Source organism: Marmota monax, unplaced genomic scaffold, assembly GCF_021218885.2.
Source record: "Marmota monax isolate L192 unplaced genomic scaffold, Marmota_monax_Labrador192_F-V1.1 WCK01_AAM20220418_F8-fsc00089, whole genome shotgun sequence".
Lineage (NCBI taxonomy): Eukaryota > Metazoa > Chordata > Mammalia > Rodentia > Sciuridae > Marmota > Marmota monax.
The window spans coordinates 2,386,692-2,406,007 of record NW_026694744.1 but is presented as its reverse complement, the minus strand read 5'-3'; the positions used below and the strand labels follow the sequence as shown (position 1 = coordinate 2,406,007).

General features: G+C 39.4%; 1 protein-coding gene across 4 annotated transcripts in view; it reads right to left on the bottom strand.

Annotated features, from left to right (window-relative positions):
- Positions 1–17,061, bottom strand: part of Cltrn (collectrin, amino acid transport regulator) — a 47,393-nt gene extending 30,332 nt beyond the window's left edge. The window contains exons 1-6 of one of the 4 annotated variants that reach the window (XM_058572568.1): positions 17,029–17,061; positions 11,437–11,490; positions 10,971–11,029; positions 9,110–9,145; positions 6,623–6,681; positions 1,159–1,244 (exon numbers count right to left, since the gene is read on the bottom strand). In XM_058572568.1, coding sequence (XP_058428551.1) covers positions 1,159–1,244; positions 6,623–6,681; positions 9,110–9,145; positions 10,971–11,029; positions 11,437–11,486 — 290 coding nt within the window. In that variant the 5' untranslated portion in view covers positions 11,487–11,490; positions 17,029–17,061. Of the gene's footprint in view, positions 1–1,158; positions 1,245–6,622; positions 6,682–6,979; positions 7,137–9,109; positions 9,146–10,970; positions 11,030–11,436; positions 11,491–17,014 lie in introns of those variants that run through there. The other 3 variants (XM_046424313.2, XM_046424312.2, XM_046424314.2) reach the window with 3 other exon arrangements.
- Between the last annotated feature and the right edge of the window lie 2,255 nt (positions 17,062–19,316).

Here is a 19,316-nt window from a genome sequence, read left to right as displayed (position 1 = left end):
TTACTATATCTCCTTGCAATGTTTTGACTCATGTGGAATATTTTGGTTAAAAATATACACTAAAAATATACATGAGGGCTGGGGTGGTAGCTCAGAGGGATAGCGCTCACCTAGCATGCGTGAGGCACTGGGTTTGATCCTCAACTCCATATAAAATAGAATGAAGATATTTTCCACTTATCACTCAAATTATATATGAAAAATATATACACATGGGATTATTACATCAAATTAAATTCAATATTATATATAACTATAATGCATTAATAAAAACATTAAAAAGCCTTCCATACCCGTACTGTCTCAGACAGAGCTGAGCTGAGGCTGGTCTTAGCATGCACTGAAGGAATTTGGAAGATATTTAACACTCCATATGAGACACCTACCAATCTAAGTGCTCTTCAGCTGTTAACAAGTATACCATTACAGATGTGTATGTCTCCCAATACCAGTGGCGACTGGTTCTGTCCTCAGCTAGCAAGTGACACTAAGAATGTCTGGTGGAGGCGCTGGCTGGGCAAGCTAGCTCCCAAAGAGAAAGGAACCCACACCCAGGTTCTCCATCCAGCTTACCAATCAGATAAGACATTTCACCTCTCAAAGGGAGGCACCAGAGAGGGAGTAGAGAGAAACCAGGAGTGTTACCCTCATCACAAATAGTGAAGGAAGGAAACACCATGAAGAGAAGATTCCTCCAGAGTTACAGAAAAAAATGCAAAACTATTCAAAGTTGTACTATGTGCTTTTAAAGAAAACTTACAAGTTGCTATGACAGATACCAGTTAGGGGAAGAACCTATACATATTTCTGTTATTTTTCAAGGTGAGAATAGAGTTCCTTACTACCTGCCTATTGATCCATCTATCCACCCTTCTTCAAGAAAAGTTATATGTATACAACAGAAACACAGAAGCTTAGGAAATATAACTGCAATTCTGGAAGTTAGTTATCTTCATATTGCCTGCTGAATGAAGAGCACTATTGAAACATGATATAAGCTGTAAGCTAAGCTACATTACAAAGGTCTTTTAATGTTTAATAAAAATGGAGGACCCTTCCAATTGGCTAAAATTTATGTTCAAGATCAAGGATTAAAATAATCCACTGTCTCACAGACTATTGCAAATAATCAGTTAAGATTTTGTACTGTTTGCTTACTCCGTTGTTTCTCTATTGGGAACTTTTCTCATGGAGAAAGCCACCATCGCTCTGAAGAGATATTCTTCATTTGTATCCCAGACATACTGAAAGAGAAGGAAAGAGAGGTATGGGGTTAAAAACGGTCCATTATGGGGCTGAGGCTGTAGCTCAGTGGTAAAGCACTTGCTTCGCCTGTGTAAGGCACTGGGTTCGATCCTCAGCACCACATAAAAATAAGTAAAGATACTGTGTGTTTATCTACAACTAAAAAATATTTTTTAAAAACACTCCATTAGATGCTACACTCATTCTCATAGTCTCCACACTCCCATCCCATCTTCTTTGTACACAGAAAACTGGAGAACATGATAAATCATGTACCATAGCATCTGGAGTAGGGCTTTTGGGACATTCCATAATTCCAAGTTTGACGTGTTTCCTGTTGTGCTATCTTTCTTAGAAGCTGCCATATTAGTAGCCAGTCAGTCAATAAGGCATTTGGACAAATCATCCTGGCCATATATAGGCCATTCCTTTCCCTCCTTTCTCTATTTCCTCATAAACTGACTCTCCCACCCAGTTTCCTTCCCATTATTCAGATCAGTACAGTTTTTTATTAGTTCTTTTTAGTTATACATAATATTAGGATTCATTTTGACATAATTATAACAGCATGGAATATAGTCTGCTCTAATTCAGTCCCCAGTACTTCCCCTTTCCTACTGCTCCTTCCTTCCCCTGTTCCCTTTCCTCTGAGGATCAACACACTTTTATTTTCTTAGTTGGAAACTGTGTCCTAAACTCCAGTACCACAGAACGTAACCATATTTGGAGAGAGGGTCATTACAGAGGTGATTAAGTTAAGAGGCTGAGGATATAGCTCAGTTGGTAGAGTGCTTGTCTCATATGCACAAGGCGCTGGGTTCAATCCCCAGCACCACAAAAATAAATAAATAAATCAGTAAGTAAAATGATGTAGTAAGAGTGGGCCCTAATCCAATGTTATTGATGCCCTTAGTAGAAGAAATTTGGACACAGACTCATACATGGGGAAGACAAAGTGAAAACACAAGAAGAAGACAGCCATCTACAAGCCAAGATGAAATGCCTGGAATGGATCATTTCCATATGACCCTCAGAAGAAACCAATCCTGCTAACCCCTTGATCTTAACTTCTAATCTCCAGAGCTGAGAGAAAATAAAGTTCTGTTGTTTAATCCCCTCAGCCTGTGGTACTTTGTTTTAGCAGCCCTAGAAAATTAATACAGTGTATTGACTCAAGCTGTTCCTTCATATAGCAAATGTAAATACCTGAGGGAAAAGGGGACTGGCATGTTTGAAGGCCACCAAGGGAGCAAGTGCATCTAAAGTAGAAACACCAAGGGAGAAAGTAGTAAAGTCTAAGGGAAGGGAGGAATTTGGTTTGGGAGGGGTTGGTATATCATGGGAACAGTGTCAGGATTTGGGTTTCACTCTAGGCTGAGAAAACACATTTAAAAACTTATTTCTTCCAGTTCTCTTCTTCTGCTTGAGGGTAGACAGTAGGTAAAAATAGGCTATACTAATCAATACCAAACAGTACATCACTCAATTACCTTCTCTAGGTAAGAGGTTTATAATCTTACGTCTTCCTTTTTCCCCAATACTGTCACATAATATTCTTATTTTTAATATTTTTAGTTGTAGATGTTCACAATACCTTTATTTTTTTTATTTAGTTTTTTTATTTGGTCCTGGGGATTGAACCCAGTGCCTCACGTATGCTAGGCAAGTGGTTTATCCCTGAGCCACAACCCCAGTCCCCAAATCATATTCTTTAAAGTTCCTTCAATCACTTCTTCTTTTATACATTTTTAATTTCTTTTTAAATATACATGACAATACAATGCATTCTGACGAATCATAAATACATGGAGCATAACTTCCCATATCTGTGGTTGTACATGATGTGGAGTTACATTGGTTGTGTATTAATATATGAACATAGGAAAGTTATGTCCAATTCATTCCATTGTCTTTCCTAGTCCCATACCTCCTCCCCTCCCTCCATTCAATCACTTTTCTTCACACTTTTTCAGTCTTGCCATCAACAAAGAATAATTCAATATCTTTTCTCATGTACAAGTGCTATTTAATGTTGCATTTTAATCCAATTTAGATCCTATTTGAAATGTTCCTTCAATCATTTTGTATTAAACTTTGTATTTTGTACTATACTATGAGAGTTTAAAAATAGTCAAATGGTTCATAGCATAGCCCCTAGCTTTCAATAATGTATTTGGTTCCAAAATCAGTTTTACTCAGAATAACTATAGTCCAATCTAATAAGATCAAGACATAAAGAAGAAACTAGTCCAGTTATAGACAGCACACAAACACTATTCAAACAGGGATGCACTGTTTTCAGATTGGGGAGATGGGGAATAAGTCTGCTCAACTATAGGAGAATGATAATCCAGTATAGCAAATAACAATGAAAGATGCTAACCAGACCTTGCCAGAGCATGAATTTAAATTGCTTTTCAGATCTTGGAGATGATCTGACTTGATCTCCAGTCCTTTCATTGGTTCCCCTTAAAAACAAGAGCATGATTTGCCTCAGTAGAAGTCCCGTTGGGGTCACAGAGCAAAGCCCCAAACTACGTGGAACAGTACAGGACTGACCAGATCCACATCAAGGTGGATATCCTGCAACCCTCACCAGTTGATCTTGAGTAAGGGTGGAAGGATTGAAAGCGAGTGCACTGGAGGTTACATATTTCCACAAAGGCATTCAAAATGTTTCACTGAGTCTCTACATAGAAAAGGAATCAAGCACATGTACCACATAAGAAGAAAATGGGCAACTTAAGAGAGGATAAGAAAAGAGGTGCCAATTTAAACACAGGAATAATTTCTGACCCAAAATTCCACTCCTGGCTAAATAGTCCTGCAAAAAGAAAGCTGTGGAAAAGGTATATACAAAAATGTTCACAGCAGCTTAAGTACCTGTTGCACATACTACTTGATGCATAACAGGTGCTCAAAAAGTGTGTGAAACTGAAAACATCTTTACATACCACATGTGACTCCACAGACCACATGGAGCATATGAGATGTATTTATTCATCCATCAGTTCAGATTCCTTGGTTCCTCACTTCAATAACATTTATGCCAAGGCCCTAATGTCCCAGCTCACCTTGCTTTCTGCATACATCTCAGGACCCTCAAACCCAGGCCAACCCCAAATTTTAGGTGAGTAATACAACATAATTGGAGAAAATCACAAAACAGGGACTATTGGCTTAACTCTAAATTCATAATGACCTACCCCCAAATTGCCTGGGAATCCCTTAGGTTTCCTCTCTCTCTCTGATGGCTCACAGGACTATTTTAACCTCCTATAGGTCTGCTGACTTATTATGCTTTCCTTCACACCTCACTTTCACTAGACACTGTTGCTTTATAATTTACAGATACATCTCAAGTCATCAACTTGAACTCCCTCATCCTCTTGACACCAAGATACAAAACTTCATCCATAGAAGCACACCCTGTCCATCTTCTCCCTTGAAGGGCCAGACATGCGGTGCCTCTCCTATCAATGGCTATTCCCCCTATCTCTATTAGGAATGCCTTTCCTGGGCCCTTCTGATCATATAAACAATATCAGTTTCCCTCCCTCTTCTGTGTATTCAAATCTACCTGCAGCCTGTCCACTGCTCAAACTTTTCCCTTTGAGACAACAGTACAAATAAATCACTTCACTCACTCGTCCTTTCACTCATGCACCATCTCTCTCCTACTCTTCATAGTCAAAATGCTCAAAGCAGTTGTCCATACTTCTGTTTGCACATGTTCACCACCCATTTATATTTCATTCCACCTACAACACTCCCTCTAATATCTGCCTTCTGGCTGTCAATCCACAAAAGAGGCTCTCTAAAGTGACCACTGACCTCCACATTGCTTAACACAACAAGCGTGTGTCAGTGTTCATCTTGCTTAGCTTCCCAACAGCATTTGAGGCGCTCAAGCACTTCTTTCATGTTCAAGCAAAACTCTTTCATGCAGCAGCCTGCATACTCCTGGGCCCCGTCCCTTTCTGAAACTACAAACGTGATGACATGCCACTTTGCTTTTTACTGCCCCAATTCCAGACACCTTAGCCTTCCTTCTATCCCTCATGCTTAGCAAGCTCCTTCACATATGCTGTTCCCTGTGTCATTCCTTCTTTTATCCATGGTTCACTTCAACTCATGGAACTTATAGAAGGGCCAGATACTAAGGATCCTGATGAGGCCAAAGCTTGTAATATTGTCAAGATTGCACATTTGCATTTGCTTTACTACATCTTTAATGGATGACTGATTCTCCCACTACCATTATCCCCATAGGGCAGGGACAAGTCTGATTTTAGGGTCAATGCATCTCCACCACCCAGCATGGCACCCACTCTAAGGATCTTAGGATGAGAAACCCTATACACTGGGTTAGGGGAAAAGGTACAGAGTGGATTCTGCTGTCAGTCTGCCTGGATTCAGATCTGACCTCTATCACTTGGTGGCTTAAGGTCCTGAAAGGGTCACTTCATTTCCTTGCATCTCAGTTTTCTTACCCATCCAATGAAAATAAGAGTACCTATACCACTTTCCCTAAAAGGTTGTTGTTAAGGGCTACATGAGCTGATAGCAGTCAAGTGCTTAGAAGGCTCCCTGCTAAAATGTAAATTAAGTTCGCAGTCAATTCTGGGTGTTTTTAACAATTATAATTCACCAAGTAAATAATACAATGATATGTTGGTGGACTGTCCTGTAATAGAATACCTGAAAATTCTTTTAGCACATTTTTCGGGGGGTTTCTAGTGGGGGGCCTCTTAATGACACCTGTGGGGGGAGTAATTTGCACATCACTCTGGGAAGCTGACACTGAAATTTGATAATAACTGTCTTATTAATTCAAGTCTCTTTACTGTTTCAATATCCACAGAGGCCCTGTGAGTATTTCTAAACTTTGGTTTCAAAAGTATATATGACACAGTGTCACTTTGGTAGTTCTAAAGAATTTAAACTTTACATTAGAATTTGAATTCTTGTGCTATGAAAGACTTTCTGTATTTAGTACCATTCCTTCTTTTCCATGACTAGAAAACAAGCTGCCCAGATTGCAAGGAACACCACAATGAGGGGCAGATCCAACCCAGACCCTCAGTCTCCTTTCTACAATGCTGGATTGAGAAGTTCAAGTTCTCTAAATTTTTTGGTGCCATACAAAACTTCATACGTCTTCCAGCATACACTACAGATAAAGAACCTCAGGCAAGCCTATTGTAAACAATTTCTATTTTAGTATACTCTACCTTTACATTTACAAATATCAGACTTCAAGTCTTTAGAAATGATATATTATCATTACTATGCAGACAGAGGCCCATCATCAGAGAAAGCAAGCACAGTTCTTAGGTAACAAAATTCAAAATGAACATGCAGGTGTTCCACTTACTGCTTTATCGCCAAGAGCTCTTCTGATACTAAGTCTCACTTTAAAGGCGTTTTCTGCATCTGCCAGAAAAGAAAAAGAAACAGCAGTATATGATAATAAAATCTGCCCAAACATAGCCCATTTAATCCTAATATTTAATGAACTAAAAGCAACAGAAAACAGAACTACAAGGAAACTGTCCCTAAACACCCCTGAAAGTTGGATGGCAAGGACCTTAGGTGGTTTACATTTTCTTTCACTCATAAAACAGTCACAGGATAAACTTAAAAGCCACAATATGCCTGCAGATTTAGAAAAATAAAGATTTCTTTCAGTCAATGACTTGTTAAGCTATTTTTATGTTTCAAGGCTACATACCTGGTTGACAGAGTTCAGCATGAATAACAGTCATTAGAAAAAAGAGGAGCCACAACATTCTTCTGGAGTGGAAAACACAAGGCAAACTGAGAAAAAAAAAAATCCACCCTCCACTTAAAGCTGCCTTAGCCATTCTGTGACCGGATTAGAATATCAGAGAAATCAGTGAGCCACCATTTAAAAGGTTTAATAATTAACACCCATACACTTGGGTTAATACTGCAATAGAAGTGGCCCATCTCCTGTCAGTTATTTACAAAAATCCGTTTGAAAAACAGATTAGTTGTTTTTCCCAAACTCTACCTCAGAAGAATGTTTCCTCTGCTGAGAGAATGGGGATCCACCCCCCACCCCTTCTGCAGCCGCCTGGTTAAGTGCACAGTGGAAGGAAGGGAGTCCTCAATGGAGGTTTTCCTTGGCATGAACTCTCCACCTTTTCAGGGCTAAACTACCTGGTTCACAGATAGGCTCTTTGAATTTGGGAAGCAAATATCACTCCTTTCTATCTCTGGGGAACAAAGGATGCACTTTCCTGAATGTCCTCTTCTGACTCTTACCTTGGCAGGTAAACATCCCAGGACAGCTTCCACTTCAAACAAAGAGGATGGTTTTGTTTAGCCCTAGGGTTTGGCCATTATTGAAAATCCAAGTTAGTGATATGGAGTGGTGCTGCCCAATGGACCATTCTGCTTCTTTGTTTTGTTTTTGTGACACTGGAGATGGAACCCAGGCTTTCCACATGCTAGCTAAGCACTCTACCACTGAGCTGCATCCTAGCCCTAAATGAAATACCATTTGATGATGGAAATGCGCTGTGCTTGTGCTACCCAGTATGTAGCCCCTAGACATAGGTGGCTGTAGAGCAGTTGAAATGGGGCTGGTGCTGCTGAGAAACTCAACTTTTTGTTTAGTAGCATTTAATATAGTTTAGCCACAGTAGCTAGTGACTGCATTGGTCACAGCTACACAACTGTGACCTAGAGCTACCTACCATGAACTAGGCTCACTGGATTATTCTGCTAAGCCTCAAAACAACACCTCAGTTATTATAATCACCTGACCTGTGAGAGAACCAAGGATCTGGTGTCCAAATTGGCAGCAATGCCTTGAGTGGAATGGGTTTACTGCCTAGGCTGACTACAATGGAACCCAGGTCCACCACATAGAGTGTCTTGTCCCCATAAATCCAAACGGAAATTGCAACAAAACCTCAATGGAGTTTTACTCAACCATAAAGAATGAAATTATAGCATTCGCTGGTAAACTGATGGAACTAGAGAACATCACGCTAAGTGAAATAAGCCAGACTTAGAAAGCAAGGGTCAAATGTTTTCTCTCATATGCAGAATGTAGACCAAAATAAGATAAGGGGTGGGGAGTGAGGGAAATTCTATGAAAACAGAAGGGAGATCAGTGGAGCAAAGAGGACTGAGGGGGAAGCAAAAGGGATGGGAAAGGAGAACTGTGGGAAGAAACTGGCCAAACTATGCTATGTACATATAGAAAGTTAATTTCACCTTTATGTATATTTATAACACACTAATTAAAAACTTTTAAAAATTCCTTAGGCATCTTACTGACACCAATAGAAGTCCCCAGGCCCATGTCAGAGCTTTCCTCTCCCAAGTTGCCTCTTCATGATATCAGTCCCCAGATTCCACCTCTTTCCTCAAAAATCATGAATGGAAAGTTTAGATTGGGTGCCCTTATGTTAAAGAGGAAATCAAGATTTTAAAAGCAACAATGAGGAAAAGATCAAAAATGGCACTTCTGCAGCATTTTAGAGACACATTGTTTCCCTTTCCTAGGAGGGGTGAAATTTTATTGGAGATGACTCCTTTCTGTTAGTGTAATTCACCTGAAGGAGCTCTTTCTCACCCCCTTTGCTTTGGCTGCAAGGACAGAGTCAGAAAAGCTGTACCACAGGGAGGGGCTGCCCAGAGTTGGCCCAGACAGTGTGGCAATTTCACTGTGACCTGTAGTGGAAATTTCCTAGAAGAGCTCACTTAACTATCCCCGGGGCGGGGGGGGGGGAGGCAGAATAAATGAAGTTATCTGGGGGAGGAAAAGTCAATACACATAGATTTAGAGATTATAACAAAGTATTTTATTTGTAGAGTGCTTGCCTACCATGGGTGGGGTAGGTCTTTAGTTCCATCTCAAATTCTGGAAAAAAGGAAAAAAAAAAAAACAAGACATATCATGTAATAAAGGTATCCTTTTATTTCTAATTATCAAAAATTATTTTAATCAGTTATTTATATTCCATTTATCAATTAGCCTTTCATTATCTATAATTATTTTCATAGTGTTTTTGCCAGTTTGTGCATTATATTGATACATTTCTTTACATTTATTCAATTTATTTTTAGTATGTTGGTCAAATTAATTGTTAGATTTCCCCTTACAATTTAAAACCTTGGGCTGGGGGTATCACTCAGTTGGTAGAGTGCTTACCTCAGACACACAGGCCCTGGTTCAATTCCTAGCACCACCAAAAAAACAAAACAAAACAAAAAACTTTTAAACTTATTTTCTTAAGAGAATATCATGTAGCTTCAAGTGCTGATTTTTGAAGTGCTCCCCCTTCTAGATCCTTACACTATCTCCTTGAAAATGAAGTAGAAATATTTGTAATATTGTCCATCTTTAGAAATATTTACAATGTATAAGAATGAAAAATTTGGACCATGCATATTATAGAAGAAGAGTTCTTTAAAATTTTTCATTTCTTACATGATAATTTATTTCAGGGATTTGGGGTTTGGTTTTGTTTTCTTCCTGGAGGTGCTAGAGATTAAATCTAAGGCCTAATGCTTGCTAGGCAAACACTCTACCACTGAGCTACATTCCTTAGCCCTGGCTGTTTACAATTTCTAAGAAATTATTCATTTTCATATAAGGTATTCCAATATTCTCATGGACTTTCTGAAATATTTCCTATATAATGTGTACATTTGTTGCTATGTTCTCTTTGTTTTCTAGTGTATATATTAATTTTTCTCATTTTCCATTAAACTTGCCAGAGGTTTATCTATGTTGCAGTTTAATCAAAGAACAAGATTATGGATCTAATTTTCAATTCTGTTCTGTTTTCTAATTCATCATCTTATACGCATTTCTTAAGTCCTTACTTCTGTGGTCATTTCATTTCTTATTTTTCTAACTCTTGAGTTAGTAGGTTCATTTATCTTTTACTCCTTCTCAGTTAATAATTGCAATATGTAAGATTATAAATTTTCTTTGGTCTACTATTCTGGCCATATGACATAAGGCACATAGATGTAAAGTTATCTCATTCTTATTTTCTAAATAGTTTATAGTTACAATTTTGATTTTTTTTCTATATCTCAGTAATTTCCTAGAAAAGTGTTTCCTACTGGGGAAAAAAAAAACTAGCAACAACAAAAATCCCTGCAGCCCATTCATAATATAGACTTTTATAGGTCCTGCCACATGAATGGAAAGACAAAATCTCAAATGACAAATATGTGCTACCAATTACCTAATTTTGAATATGAAGATGCCATAAGTTACTTGTGACATGGAAAGAAGTAAAAATAAATTCATTGTTAAGTAACTTAAGGAGATTTCAATAAATACATGGAAAACAGAACTTCCATCTCTGTTTTCTTGCTTCTCAACACACTATCTTAATTCTCTTTCTTTTTACAAAGCCCACATTTAGTGTCTGCTTTGATGTAGAATTTGTTTTTTCAGTACTGGGGACTGAACTCTGGGCCTCATGAATGCTAGGTAGGGGGGCCCTACCACTGAGCTACATCCCCAGACCTTTTGAATTTTTAAAAATATTTTTTGTAGTTGTAGATGGATACAATACTTTTATTTTATTTATTTATCTTTATGTGGTGCTGAAGATCAAACCCTGGTCCTCACATGTGCTAGGCTAGGGCTCTACCATTGAGCTATAACCCCAGCCCCAGTCCTTTTAAATTTTGAGACAGGGTTTCACTGAATTGCCCAGGCTGACCTTGAACTTGTGATCCTTCTGTCTCAGCCTCCAGAGTTGCTGGGATTACAAGAATGCACCTGGGGTGAAGTACAAATTTTAAGTATTAAATTTCCAGAGGATTTATATTTGTATAATTCACTTCATAAACTGTTTGTTTCAGCAATTTCACATGAGAGCCTAATAACTTATTAGTAACCATGGCAATCTTGACAAATGAGGCAGTTTCATTCTGAATATGCTATATTTACTTCTAAATGTTCTAGACAGCAGAAATTAAAAGTTTAGATTACTGTTGCCATGAACAACACAAAAGGTAACCCAGTATCCCGAGACAGGAAAAAGAAATTGATTTCTTTGTTTTTTATACTCCACAACACTATTGCAAAGCAGTTTCTAGGTACATAACTATTGATCTACTGCTCTGGGGTAAATAAAATATGAGATCACATGAAATAATAACATTTGTGCTATTCTTTTGACTCACCTTTTAAAGTTCACCAGAGTTAAAAGCATGTGGGGATATGTAGGCTCCATTTACCTGCAATAAAACAAGAGGCAGGGAGGGCCAATGTCACTTTTAAAGTTGACCCAAATTACTATGTTTCATCATCACAAACAGCAATGATTTTAAGCTCTTTAGATCTCCAATTAGTAGTCAGATGCATGGGCTATGAGAAACACACAAATGAACCAAATACAGTCTCTGCCATCTAGACACAATTTTGTAGGAGAAAAAATTAAATCATGTTGACATTAGATGTATGTACAAATATGAAAACGATATTTTTGTCTATTGTGTGAAAATATTCTATATAAATGTAGTATTTTTCAGTCAGGGTGATTTTGTCCTCTGGAAGGCACTGGCAATGCCCAGAGACATTTCTGTCCATCACAAATAGCACTGAAGAGAGAACCAATGGGCATCAGATGAATGGAGACCAGGGATGCTGCTAAATTAACTTCAGAAACATCATCCAAGCCTGTATCTGCTAACTTTTTTTTCTTGTTATAATTGGGTTAATGGAAATAACACATACAGGAAGGACAGAATATAAAAGAGAACCAAATTTGTGTGTGTGTGTGTGTGTGTGTGTGTAAAATTAAGCATACTATAAGAATGCAACATTATTTGTTATATATGATATAATTAAAAATGAGCTAAATTATCTGTTTATTAAGAAGGCCAACAAGAAAGAATGATTTCCTGCTTATTGGAGCCCTGGACACATATGAACTGAGTAAATGCCAGCACATTGGAAACCCACCACCATAGAAAGAACTTCCTACCTTCCTACATTTCATTGTCCTTCTCCTGGTCATTTACACTGCTACTATTTCCACATTAAAATCTTCATTAGCACTTCAGTGTCAATGTAAGAGAATTCAAACTCCATGGTCTTAAGTTCTGAACCAACTTGGCTTTTCAGGTGCATGAACACTTAAGTACCCTCCCTCATACCCCTGAGCTGTTCTCCCAGCTAGTCACTGCAGGTTGATCATGTTCTACTTCTGTCTTTGCTTGTGTTTGTTTCACAGGATTGATTTCCTCAGTTTGAATCCTGTGAGTTTCATTTATCTTTAAGCATATTAGCCATTATTTCAAGTCTATCTTATTATCATCTCCTTTGAGAAGCTTTTCTTTTGCCTTTCTTGTACAGTTTTATAACTGACTTGTCCAATCCACAAAATTTTTATTCTTCCAAATTCCCAGAGCATTTTGTTCACATTTGTATATGCATCTGTTGCCAATATGATTTACTTTTGTGTCCTACAAAAATTTAAGTTTCTAGATGGCAGAGATATTTAGTTCATTTTTGCATTTCTCATAGCCCATGAATGTTTCATAGACTAAGGAAACTGAATTGACTAATATGAACCATAAAGTGGAATTCTAATAAACTTGAGTCTATGAGAGTAAAATACAGTACCTTGAAATACTTTGGCCTTTATTTTTTTCATTCCTAGCCAGAGAAAAACAGTTTCTAGTATTTTTGATAAATAAGGAGTCCTGGGCTTTGGAATATTTTCATCTCTATCCCCCTACCTCATGCCATTTTTAAAATGAGAAAATTAGCTACGATATTTGAAAAGCTCATCAAATTTTGTAGGTTAATCAACAGCCATATCCATTATGAACTTTGTCTTATTTTCCACAGGTTAACATTTTGTTTGTCAGAGAAAGTTAATCACTACTGCCTGCAAATAAAAATTAATTCAGACAAACTAGGTGAATGTAATTCTGCAAACTTCATATACCTAAGGTAGTAACTTAAAGGACAGTTGTTTAAACTGAATGTGTGAGTGTCTGTATGACTAATCTTGACATGGAGACCAATATTTTATAATGAATCTCATGTAGTAAAAGCAAAATTTCACGAGCATTTTTCCTATGTTTCTGTTTCCACTGTTGCTCAGGTATGTTAAACAAAAATTATGTAACCTATTGTTTTGACTCAGCTCCTGCACTAGTCCCAAGAGCCCACACCAAACCAAAATGGAGTCAGTCATGTTAAATGCTGCATGATCAAACTGAGACTTTAAGGAGGAAGATACATTGCCAAAACAGACCAGTTTTTCTTGAAAACAGGAAACCCCGTCTACTTAGGTCAACATATGTAAGAAGAAAGTCCTTCTGCTTTAACCTTATAAAAAAGTAAGCCAAAGGCATTTAATATTAATCAATCAGTATTTCTTCTCTTGTTATGTTTCTTTGTTTCTGACTTACAAAACATACTGTTCTCCTAATGCACACTGGGAGCTTTCATGATATTTTCTAGAAAAGAGGATGCCATGATTCATGAATCACTAATAAATGCAAATTAGATCTATAACTAAATCTGTAGTAATTTTGTCTCTGGACAGTTCTTGAGTTTTCTCCTGGTTTGGGCAAGTCATAATTTCTTTCTAGGCTAAAATTATTGCAGACATGCTCTATGGTATAGTATTATCCATCTTTAATATTCTATTTTACTGCCACCTGGAGGTCACCCAGTCACGTTTAATACTGTCTATAGGTACTTCCCTTGCCAATCTCTACAGAGGTGGAGGAAGGTCATCTGGCCATGTAACTTTTAGGCTGTATGTTCTTATTTTCAGAACAGAATTTTAAACTGCTCTAATTCTGGGGCTGGGGCTGTAGCTCAGTGGCAGAGTGCTTGCCTAGCATGCGTGAGGCACTGGGTTCCATTGTCAGCACCAAATAAAAATAAATAAAATAAAGGCATTCTGTCCATCTAAACTACAAAAAATATATATTTTTTTAACTGCTCTAATTCTGATTGATACAAAAGATACAGGAATTAATCTCTCAGAGTTTCCACTCCAGGGTTTTAGTGAGCAAAAATGACCTGATTTTCATTAAAAGCCTCATCATGAGAAATGTAGACTGCATAAAAGATGTGCACACAAAACCGCCATTACTGAAATCAGAGATGCTAGATATGCTGTTGCTTACAGACACTTACCCATCCTGTGCCCACAAAGACCTTATTAATCTGTTACAAGACTTTGTCCTTCTGAGCATGGACTCAGCTACAAAACTTCCCAACTCACTTATTCAGTCAGCCAATATGAATGGAAAAGATTTGACATGTGAGTGGAACCTGATTTGCCATGCAAAGGAAAAATGATCTAAATATCATCTAAATATCACCCTGAATTAAACCAGAACATTGAGGATTTGAGTACTTAGTTAAACTGGAAAGTTTACATGTTCATAAAATTAATTTAATGTACTATGTTTTGTGATCATGACAACAGTTTACATACAGAGGATCTTTGGGTAACTCCATAGGATACATATTTCTCACTTAACTAACAGCATGATAATAGTGAGGAATTGGCATGGCCCTCAGGACTAAAAAGCTTAAGAAAAATTGTGTTTCGCAAAAACAAAATCCCAACTGTTTTTTATGAACACCATAAAACCTTCAAATTTTTGTTATCCCCACCTTCTATATCCGAGGGTATGTAATTGACTGCTTTATTTATTCTTCCTCAATGAGTTACCTCTCTGGTTCTTTGAACTATTTCTCTATACAATGTTGTTTAAATTTTGGTAAATTGCTTCAAATAATTTGTAGCCAAAGGTGAATATAACTATGTTATAAAAATCAAGGCAGTAACAGAGTGTACTTGGTCCTATTTCATGTGAGTTTATTTTTTCAGGCAATAAATGACTGGCATTTGAAACATTTTCTATAGATGGGAGTTCTCAGGGTCAAGGTATACATAAGAAAAATATTTTGTTGAAAACTGCTGTTTACTCTGTGCTACTTTTAGCTCAGCATTGTTAATCCCCTCCCTACTATCTTCACAGCAGAAGTGGAAGGAAGGTGAACAGAGAAAGGAACTCATACTTCATATCTGATCATAAAATGTTGACTGCTGGATGTCAAAATAGGAAACAAGATCTTGACTGCTGCCATGTGTTGAATTATATGTAGCCAATCTTACTACCACAGAGGGAAAAACTACAGCCCTCTACACAAGTTAAAAAGGGCACATTTTCAGTGAGGATTTATTGAGAAGTTGTGTAAGGGGTTGTCATAAGTACTTTGAAAGTGGTTTCCTTTGTTTTCTGCCCCCAAATACTGCTGCTAGTTGGATCAACAGACCAGCACTTACCAGATCCTTTACTACCAATCAATCCCCTTACTACACCATTTTTAACTTTCTCTTATTTCCTGCCCTATCCAAACCCAAGTTGGGGGAACTTTCGCCTGTAAGCTCCTTGGGATATATCTTATTTGTCTCTGGAATATAATACTGGATGAATCCTCTTGAATGAATGCATGAAAGGTGAATAGAAAATGTCCTTCCTGCAGGAACTTCTTCAGAAATTTCTGGGCAGAAAAAAAAAAATTAAAGCTGATAGTGACCTCTTCGCTTTTTTCTTGTAGACCCCAGAATAGTAAACAGAGGAAATACAAGAGTAATCTCTGAGAGGACAGCAAGCAGAATTTTAAGTGTGGTGGTGTCTCAACAGGCCCTAAACACCATGAAGGAACAAGGAGTAGAGGGAGTGTGTGCTCATGCCACACACACACACACACACACACATCTGCCTAGTATTTCAAGGGTGCTGAGGGGTGGAAAGGACACAGTTTCAGATGGCTCCCTAGGGGGGGCTAGAGGACATGAAACCTAGCTGGAAGGAACAGGGTTCTACCACTGGTTTAACAGTTCTGCTTCCTACCTGGTTTCTGTTCATTAAGAGGTGGTATTTAAAATGCTGAGAGAAACGTGAACAAAGTCGATTTTTAGAGGAAGATCAGAGAATCGTGGGCTCATTTCACGCTATAAATGCCACCGGTGTCCAACCCTGGGCAGGACAATTTTCTAAGGAGACCTGCCTTCCTTCTTGTAGCGGGACCTAGTCCTGGCGGGAGAGCTGTCACCACAACCAAACTGAAAGTGAGTGGCCTGGGAACACAGTGACGAGCGAGGATTAAGGCATGCAAATACACATGCGCGGGATGGGAGTGACTACTGTGAGTCCAAGATTGTGGCGAGTAGCCTGGGAAGACTGCTAGGATTGGCCAGGACGGAGGAGTGTAGCAAGAGGGAAGGGATATGACAGGAAACCGGGGCCCTAGCCTGCTGGTCAACGACGAAGGTAGGGGCCTGGGCACTGAGGAGCACAGGCCCCAATGCCCAGAGGAAGAGCCGAAGCCCGGGCGAATCGCCGCGGCGAGACCTGAACGAGTATATGGCCTGTGGGGGCAAGGGAGGGGCTTCGGGTGGGCAAGATGGACGTGACCGGGTGGTCAGGAGGATGTAAAAGGCCTTATGCTCAGTGACGTGGACTGGACGGAGCGTGGGGGCGTGGCCACGGATGGAGGTGGGCTCTGGAGTAGCGCGAGGGAGGGTCGGGCACAGGGCCGGAAGGAGGGGCCTGAGTAGGGGCCTGAAGTAGGCGGGACGCACGTATGTGCCCTGAGCTTGGGCGGAGTCCGGCCGTGGCCTTCCTCCTCTTGCACGTAATAAGAACAGTGGCCCCTACGGAAGACAGTGGCGTAGTCGCGGCGAGAGTCCGGTGTTTTTTTATAGATCGTACTCACGCGTGTACACGTACTAGGGCAGGGAGCTGGGAGTGGAGAGCGCGGCCGGGGCGGGACTTCCGGCTTCATTGATGCGGCCGGAAAGACAGGGGCGTGGCCTGGTGTAGCGAATGACGTTTCCTGGCGTGTGAGGCGTGGCGAAGTCTGTGAGAGTAATCTAGATGGCCGCGCGCCAGAATTTTGACTGTCTAGAGCAAGCGACAATGTTTCCGGTCTTTCAGTGTCGTTTGACAGTGTGCAGCGTTAGCCACGGGGGAGCGTAGTTTGACAGAGGGAGTACACCATGTCTCCACACTCATGATCACGCTCCACAAATGCACCCTGGAGCTGAAGATGCTGTAGGTCCTGTCTGGCCGAGGTCCTGACAGGGCTTCTCTTATGAAGGGCGGGAGAGTGGCGGCGGGGATAGCTCAGTTTCTCCATTGTAAGGATCACCAGACACTCTTTCAGGTAGCCGCTCATTTAAACGTAGAGCAGTTGTCCCGGTGACTGGCAAATAAAGAAATTGCAGTTCCAGAAACCGGGACACACGGAGTTGGGACTCTCTTGGATCTGCATTATTGAGTTTGTCCCCGACTGTGCCAGGGGCAAAGGACAGACTCACAGCTATCGCCAGTGTAGAGGATCACCAGCACACTTGTGTCTTGTGGATAAATCTGAGCTTTCTGCAGTCTTCAGTTCCTCCTCCTGCCCTTTTTCTCTCGAGTGGTACCCCAGAGCTGGAGGAGAATAATCTCCAAAATACAAATATTGGTGTCTGGGGTTCTCCTTCAGCGTTAAGTGCTGCTGTCTGAGGCAGCTGCTAACTGGTTAGTGTCAATATCATTGTAATTACCCCCCATTTATTTTTGCTGGAAAAGCTTGAGAAATAGGTGAAGTTAATAAAGATGGGTAAACCTTACTTTGGATAGAATTTGTTTGGTGTCAGCCACTGAAAATCACAGTGTTATCTGGTTTTCCTACTTCCTTTACAGGAATTCTGCCAGTCTCCACTGTGCTCTTTAAAATCTTGCTAGAGTTTGGAGGACAGTCAGAAATCTCTGTTAAGAAAGGCAGCCTTATCCACCTCTCAGAGAAGTCATGTTGCAGCATGTATGGGAATTCACGGTGAGCCAAGTACCTGGGCTGGAGTTCACCAAAAGGACAAAAGGAACAAGTGTACAGTTCTCTGTACCAGTACACCCCTCTGTGTTTTCCCTGAAGTCAGGCAAAAGACTGCTGTTGTTTACAGTTGAAATGAAGTAAGACTGAGATAATTGGAGTGAAAGTGAATATTAGGGAAATGATGGACAGAGGGAAGTGCATTCCATTTCATTAGCAGTGCCAGGACAGTTAGTTGCAACATACAAATCAAGTATAAGGACTGTATTTTGAAACCTTTAGCAACTCTAGATTGGGATCTTGCCCTCAGCAAAGAAGTGGGTAGGAGGCAGAAGTTAAGCTTTCTTGAATAACAACAAAATCTCTTAAGTTAGGTTTGGAGGAATTGCAAAAGGCTGGCTTCCTTCCAAAATCATTTTGATGACAAGGAATTGTTCAATATAATCATAATCATTTACCAGTACTTTTGCTGTCCTTTCCATAATTATAAATGGTTTAATCGGACAGTTCAATCTGTGTGGCACTTATTCAATACACAATTTATGATTGCTTTTAAAGACTTAGAATATTTTTCACACATTTCTAAATCTACAAAACAGCTGGTAAGGAGTGTGTTAGAAAAATCCAAGGCATGCATAATCAGTGGTAGCAAAGGACATGTGGCACAGAAAGGCTAGCTCTCATGAGGCCCATCCAGCCAAAATTGATCACTTCTCAAATAGATCATTGGATATATAAGTAATTTATTATATTATTCCCACTATATTTATATACATTTGATGTTTTTCCTAAGAAGGGGCGGTAATAGGCACAATTGGATTCAATATTCAGATCATTTGTGGCCTATTGCTTTTTATATCTGCTCAATGAATTCAGGTGATGAACACACTCAAAAACCCAGTTCTTTCTGGGCACAGTGGCACACACCTGTAATCCCAGCGATTTGGGAGGCTGAGGCAGGAGAGTTTCAAGTTCAAACCGGCCTCAGCAACTTATGGAGGGCCTTAGAGACCCTGCCTCAAAATTTTAAAAAGTGCTGGGGATATGGCTCAATGGTTATGCACCCCTGGGTCAATCTCCAGTACCAAAAAAAAAAAAAATGTTCTTACCTGGTTTAAGGTACTACCGTGATGATGTATTGAAATTTTATTCCTAAGCCATACTTTTTTTATTAGTGCATTGTAATTACACATAATAGTAG